General features: G+C 56.9%; 1 protein-coding gene and 1 non-coding gene across 2 annotated transcripts; both read right to left on the minus strand.

Moving 5' to 3' along the window:
* Positions 1-3,115: 3,115 nt before the first annotated feature.
* Positions 3,116-6,072, minus strand: LOC112962151 (nucleolar protein 56-like). Its single transcript, XM_026058080.1, has 5 exons — positions 5,884-6,072; positions 5,584-5,684; positions 5,087-5,235; positions 4,732-4,863; positions 3,116-3,288 (listed from the first exon to the last, which is right to left on the minus strand). Exons 1-5 carry the CDS (start codon positions 6,031-6,033, stop codon positions 3,116-3,118), a joined length of 705 nt encoding a protein of 234 aa, XP_025913865.1. The 5' UTR covers positions 6,034-6,072.
* Positions 4,943-5,013, minus strand: LOC112962159. The gene has a single exon (XR_003252223.1). It is a non-coding gene; the product is annotated as a small nucleolar RNA SNORD56 (small nucleolar RNA).
* Positions 6,073-6,561: the final 489 nt, after the last annotated feature.

The following is a 6,561-nucleotide window of genomic DNA, read 5'->3' on the forward strand; positions in this document are numbered from 1 at the left end:
GGCCGGGGCGCCGCGCTCCTCTTGATCGATTAGAAACTCCGAGGGTGGTGCCTGGTCTTCTCGAGCTGGCACCAGGCCACGGAGGTCCATAAAACAAAGCAAAAACACATTTAAAAGATTACCGGAACAGTCAGCTCGCTTATCTACAAGCAGCCGCTTCATCGCCCACTCCCAGCTCCGCGGGCGCGCCAGGGCCGCGCTGGGCCCCCACGGCACGACTGTCCCCTCCGCGCCTGGCGTGGCCGTGGGGGTTAGCCCCGCGTGCTGATGTCCCTGCCAAGCCACCCCTTCGCAAAGGGGAAGCGCTCTCCGTGCAGAGAGCCCTCGGCCTTTGCCCTGGGGGCTGGGAAGCGCGGGGCGAAGAAACCCGTTGTTTAGAGCCCAAGAAGATGAATATTACAGAAGTCAATTAAGTTGTTTGGAAACACATGTAGAAAAAAGTGCTGGGACTAATGTTATGAAGAAAGCCAATTAAAATGGTTTGATAAGCATATGTATTAGCAACAAGTGTAGCACAGAGGTCAGAAACAACACTAAGTAAACAGAGTTGACAGAAGAGTGAATCTTTTGTCGCGGGTGCGCAGCTGTCCGGCCTCCCATTGTCCGGGCTGAGGCTGGGTGCACGCTCCCTGCTGCCCTCTCCCCAACCCAGTGCACAAAAACAGATTGGGATGTTCTGCATGCATAGGCAACATTGCAGCTCCAGTCCTCCCTTTTCTCTTCCTTCTTTAGGAGACAGGGCTCTCCAGACATTTTTTCCTGACAGTAACAAAGCAGGGCTGTAAAACAGTTCAGAATAGGAGGGGAGAAAGAAGAGAAAGGAGTCCCCGAGGGGGAAAAAAGCGCCATGTCACGGGACAAAAGAATAGGAAGTTGAAAATAGAAATAAAACTGAAAGCAAGAATTATCTTGTTAAACAGAGGTGCTTTTTGTCCAGAGTTGTCTTTGTGAAAGTTTTTAAAGTATCACGACGTGGAACAAGTGTGTAAGTCCCCACACATACTTCAGTCAAAGATTCATGAGCTTCCGAAAGCCTTGATGGCTTATTTATGTGTCAGCAAATTCTGCAGCTTAAATACGTTTTAAAAAACAGATTTAGGGTTAGTCGGAGTCCTGCAGACGTGGCTTAAAACGTGCGGGGCGGGCAGAGGGGTTCCTCCAAAGCCAAGGAAACGAAGTGGAAAGATCAAGAAGTAACGAGCCGTTTTCTTTTAATTTAAAGTGCGAGAATAAACACAGGCCGGGCAATTTTCTGGTGGTTCGGTCCCCCCTCCACACGCACGCACTTAACGCAAGTGATTCAGAATGAGGCCGGAAACACTAAGTTAAGTAAAAGAAAACAAACTTTTTGTGAGGTGAGGTCCCAGGGCTGAGCTGCCCCGGCCGTGGCAGCCGCGCTGACCATTCCGAGGCATTTTTTTCCCCACACACCAGCAGTGGTGTGTGACCCCCCCGCTCTGCCCTGCCGCCCCTTCCCGAGGTGCCCGTCTGGGAGCGGGGCCCCGCTCCTGCCCGAGGCAGGGGAAAGCAGCAGCTCCCGGCCGGGGCGGCTGCGCGGAAAGGCGCGCATCGCCCCCGCGTCTCGCGCAGCCTCCCGGCGGGACGCGCGCAGCGGCTCCGCGCCGCCCTCTCCGCGCAGCTCCGCGCGGCCCCGCTCGCGCGCCGCGGGGGAGCCGCTTGCCGGTGCCCCCGCACCGCCACCTTGAACTCGCCTTTAGCTCTGCACTTGTCTCTCTTCCTTTAATGTCTCTCAAGAAAAAAAGAAAAAATGGGGGGAAAAAGGAGGGAAACAAAGTCAAGACGGGAGCAGCAACAAAGCCCCAAGGCGAGCAAACGCACCCCTTCCCCAGCTCTGCTCACCCCTCTAACCCCTCCCGAAGGCATGCAGAGGATGTCAAATATTAAGCCGTGCTCCCCTTTCCTGAGAAACTGTCTTGGAGCACAACTTTTGTTAAACCAGAGCTGACAGGGAAATCTCGGGAGAAACAGTCCAACTCGGTTCCCAGGGACAGCACGTGCTGCCCAATGTTGCCCAAGTTGTCCGCAACGTTGTTAGAGTAACTATGCAGCAAGTGGCTTTTGTAGTCCCCACAGAAATTGATAGCTCTTACGCACTTTTGATCCTGGACTCTGGTTTTGACAAGTTTCGGTTTGGAAAAGACAAATGTGAAAGCCCAAATTTTATGACTTCGGGATTTGAATATGAATCTTCAGTCTGGGCACAAGAACACACCAACCCACTGCAAATCAGAGGGGGAAAATCATTATAGCCTGTCATTGGAGTTGTTATTCAGTCTTTGAAGCAGAGTCCAAGTGCAAACTTTTCTGATGAATCGAAGTCGTTAAATTTTAGTGCAGATGAGTTATGGCCAAGCTTCCAAAAGAGTACAAATGTTTAATAAATGTCGTCTCATATGTGGCCTTCTAGAATTGTCTTGTTTCACCAGCGAAAATTAAACTTAGGACATCTCACCCTTTTCTAAATGCTACCTTCCCAGTAAACTCTATTTATTAACATTATCAATTTTCTTTTCCAAGTCTGTCATTGTCATGATTTAAGGAGACTCTTTGTCTTAAAGCAGGGATTTCACAATCGGAGAAAAGCCGAGTCGAGCCACAGTGCCGCGTGATTTCGGAAACGGGTATCAGTGAACCCGAGGGCGGGTGGATATTGTTTTGGAGACCTATCGATGAGGAACGCCGGCCCCCCGCGCCGCCGGCCCCTGGCTCCCGGCCACGGGTCGGGGCCGGAGCCCTCGCAGCTGCCAAGGTGCGACCGGCTCGGGGAAGGCGGGCGGGCTCGGCTGCTCCGCCGCTGCTGGGTGCGTGCGTGCGTGCGTGGGTGTGTGGGTGTGTGGGTGTGGGTGTGTGCATGCCGGGGKCAGCTCCCATCCGGGCTCAGCCAGCCCTGAACTCGCCCTGCACTTCCAGCCGTGGCCAGAGGCTCCCTGCACTCCAGCTCCCTCCCGCTCCGCTTCCCCCCTTTTTGCTCCAGAAAGGAGCAGGAGGGCGCAGGGGTAGTTTGCGCATTCGACATTAATTTCCGTGAAACCAGATGCCAGTGTCTAAATTAATACTAGTGTTTTGCCGATTCTATAACCTTTAAAGCATCGAATTAATTAAGTTCTGCGGCTTTCTTTAAGTCGACTGCTATCGCTTTATTCCCATGGATGGGAGGTGGGTCAGCGCACTTGGGCACAGTCATGAGATACTTTCCAGAAGTTTGTCTGTACATCAGAACATGTTCTGAACCGATTCCAGGAAGACTCTGTTTCTTATCCATGAATCCTGCAAGCTTTGGAGAGTATGGTATAAATAGGGCGGACAAGCCTATAATTCCAGCCGAGCAAACCCGAGCCCTCCCAACCTGGCCATTTGAAGGAGTATTTGGATTTGTGTTTTGGGGGAGCGGCGTGTTTTTTTTTTTTTTTTTTGGAGGCACTTTCCCGTAACGCCGCCCCGACACAGCTAGGTAAAGTCTAAGTTACAAGTGTTTTAATAGGAGAGGGATTGGCTGGGGACCTCTCTCGCTCACCTCCTCGCAAACAAAAAATAAAAAGTTTCCTAGAGCACAGGAAAGCCCTGATGACCTTGCAATTCACCCCGCACATTAAAACAGTGGCTGTACGGCTGCCTGTCTGAGAAGAAAAAGCAATAGACTTAAGAGGAAATTGAAACAAGGATATTTCTGCTGAGATCGGAGTTGGTCTGGTACATCTTTTGGATCAGATTAAGACAACTGGGTTTGATTTTGCTTGGCCTTACAGGGAGCACTGGGATGAGAAAACCGCATCAAGGTAGGGCCCAGGGCTTCAGAAGGGAGCAGCTGATGAGCCCTCCTCTCCACACCGGAGCAGCGCCTTGCGCTAAGCAGAAAAGGCGAGTACAGCTGAGCCCTGCTCCTGCGCTTTGCACCATATGCCAATATCGGAGGAGAATGTCTCCGAGCGGGATGTTGATCTCTCCGCTAAAAGAGGGTGCACTCACCCCCCCGGTCCCAGGCAAAATACACCCCGGTCTAAAACCGGCCCCTGTGTCCCGACCCCTCTTCCGCCGCCTGCCGCGGAGCTGCCAAGGTTGTGCCTCCGCAGGGCTTCCGCAGGTCCCGGCCGCTGCCTGCTCGCCCTGAAATAGCGATCCCAGCTGCCGGGGGGGGGGATCTCGCCGCGAGGTTTCCTCCTCGACAACGAGCTGCGCCTTACAAAGTGCAGTTACGAGGGGAGAACAAAACAGCAAACTTTGGCAGAGCCCTTTAGGGCAGAAAATGGCAGATTAAATTACACGCGAGAAGCAGAGGCAAGGTTTCGCTGATTGCTGGGGTGAGCAAGAGAAGGGTGCGTTTTCAGCAGGCTTTCAGATCAGCCAGAAGAGGACAGAGAAACTTGCTGCATAGGACACTGCATTTCTGGGTAGCTGTGTGCAGCAACGCCTGAGCAGCAGGAATGAACTCGCAGCAATCTATTTTTTATTATTTCTGTGCTTAATCCCACGATTACCATTACCCCTGCATGCTTTTCCCTGCGTGCCCTCATTCAATTAATAAAAGAAAAAGAAAAGAAAACTGTATCAGGGGCCTTTGAAAAGTTGAGCGCATCCCGGGGCTGGCGTTAGGCAAAACGCTTCGCGCCGCGGTGCTCGCCCCGCTCGCAGGCGGCAGCTCGGGCGAGCGCGGCCCGGCCGGCGTGCGCGCCCGCGGAAGGGGAGCGCGGGGCGCCCCGCCGGCCACCTTGCCAGCGCGCCTCACCTCCACCGCCTCCTTCATGACCTCCAGGTTCTTGCGCGGCGGCTCGCCAGTCTCGTAGAAGGCCAGCCGCTCCTCCACCTGCTCCCGGAGCTTGTCCCCAAAGACGCTCGTGGGGACTTCTGCAGAGACGGGACGGGCTCAGCACCGCTCAGCCCTGCCCGAACCACCACCCCACACACCTCCCCCGGCCCCGGCGCTCTGCTCAGATCACAGGAGTCACCATTCACCCAGTGAAATGCTGTTGACGAAAAATATTCCCATCATYGCAGACGCCGCCGGGCGCGGAGCACCGCAGCCGGCTGCCCCTTCCCGGGCCCCGCCGCACCCCRGCCCCGCCGGCACCTGAGAAGCAGTCGATCCTGGAGGCGATGGTGCACTTGTTGGCCAGGTAGCGGGAGATGCGCCCCTTGTTCTTGGCGGCCGCTCGCCCGATGAAAGTGGAGTGGAATATGAGCCCGTACTTCGGGGTGTTCCCGCGCGTCTTCAGAGCCCTGGAACCGGCCCCCGGCGCCGTCAGAGGGTGGCACAGGGCAGCCCCGGGGCCAAGGGCGTCCTCCGGACAAGAGTCACGCACGCAGAGGGCCGCGGGGATGCCCAGCACGAGGGGACAGGGCTTCCCCCAGCCGCTCCCCACCCCAGCTCGAGGCGGCGCTGACCTCCAGGGCGGCTCCCTGGGCACGGACCCGCCATCAGGCGCCCGCAGCACCCGCGAGGCAAGACGCGAAGCCACAGTGGTCGCTCAGAGGCTGGGGCTGGCTGATCACACGCGGCCGAGGCCCGGTGCGTCACACCCAGCGGCCCAGGGGCCTGCCATCACCGCAACCACCCTGCAGCGGTACCTGAAGAGGGCTTTCTCAGCCCCCAGGATCTGCACCGTCGAGGCCGGGTACTTGGCCAGGTTCGTCAGGCTGCCGGCGTGGGAGATGAGACGAGCGCCCACCTGCGAATGGACAGGGCTGGCGTTACCGCCGCCGCCGTCCCCAGGAGCGTACAGAGTCCAGCTCCGCCGGGAGCAGGTGGTGCAGCCCCCCCAGGCCACGGATCAGCAGTAAAAGGTGTCAGCAGGGCTACTCAGTGGATTGACAGATTCACTCAGACATCACCTCCGCGGCCTGGGCGAGCCCGGGACAGGCACTCACCACTTCTCCGATGAGGGCCGAGAGGCTGGGAGCCACCTGGCTCATCTTGGAGCGGAGATACTCCTGCAGGCCCTTACGGTACTCGGACAGCGAGATCACGCGGCTGGAAAAACTCTCGATGTTGATGAGGTCGATGGGGGAGATGTCCATGCCTAGGAGAGAGGGGCGTCAGCAGCCAGGCCAGGCGGATCGCACGGCTGAGGGACGGCGCAATGGGGGCCCCGTCCTCAGCCAAAATGCTCCCTCTCGCCTCAGCTCATGCCCTAAAAAGGCCAGCGCTCCACCAGAGCCACCGCTNGCCCGCGGAAGGGGAGCGCGGGGCGCCCCGCCGGCCACCTTGCCAGCGCGCCTCACCTCCACCCCCGACATTATGTCTATCGCGACATAACGTCGGGCCCTGCCAGCGCGACACCGCGGCAGCGGGGCCAAGGAGCAGCCTGGAGACGGCTCCGGTCCAGGCTGATTCCCCCCAACATCTTCGGAAGTGGGAAGGTTTTCTGACTTCGCATGGACAGATCTGGGGTTGGGGCTCGGCCGACCCTCTTAGGAATGTAAATATTTCTGTCTTTCTTATGAGAAAAAGCCCTGCCTGGTGCGCGGGAGTTTGCTGACCACGTCCAGTCCCTCCCCGCAACCAGATTCCCTCGCTAAGAGACATATCGACGAGCTCTGATGGTA

Source organism: Apteryx rowi, unplaced genomic scaffold (genome assembly GCF_003343035.1).
Source record: "Apteryx rowi isolate R43461 unplaced genomic scaffold, aptRow1 scaffold_142, whole genome shotgun sequence".
NCBI classification, from domain to species: Eukaryota; Metazoa; Chordata; class Aves; order Apterygiformes; family Apterygidae; genus Apteryx; species Apteryx rowi.

What these genes read in the sequence shown, in the direction of transcription:
- LOC112962151 (XM_026058080.1), bottom strand. Translation starts at nt 6,033, where the DNA reads ATGGACATCTCCCCCATCGACCTCATCAACATCGAGAGTTTTTCCAGC. An exon ending in CGGCCCTCATCGGAGAAGTG is followed by an intron (nt 5,685 to 5,883) that starts GTGAGTGCCTGT and finishes GTCCATTCGCAG; the next exon opens with GTGGGCGCTCGTCTCATCTC. An exon ending in CAGGATCGACTGCTTCTCAG is followed by an intron (nt 4,864 to 5,086) that starts GTGCCGGCGGGG and finishes CCGTCTCTGCAG; the next exon opens with AAGTCCCCACGAGCGTCTTT.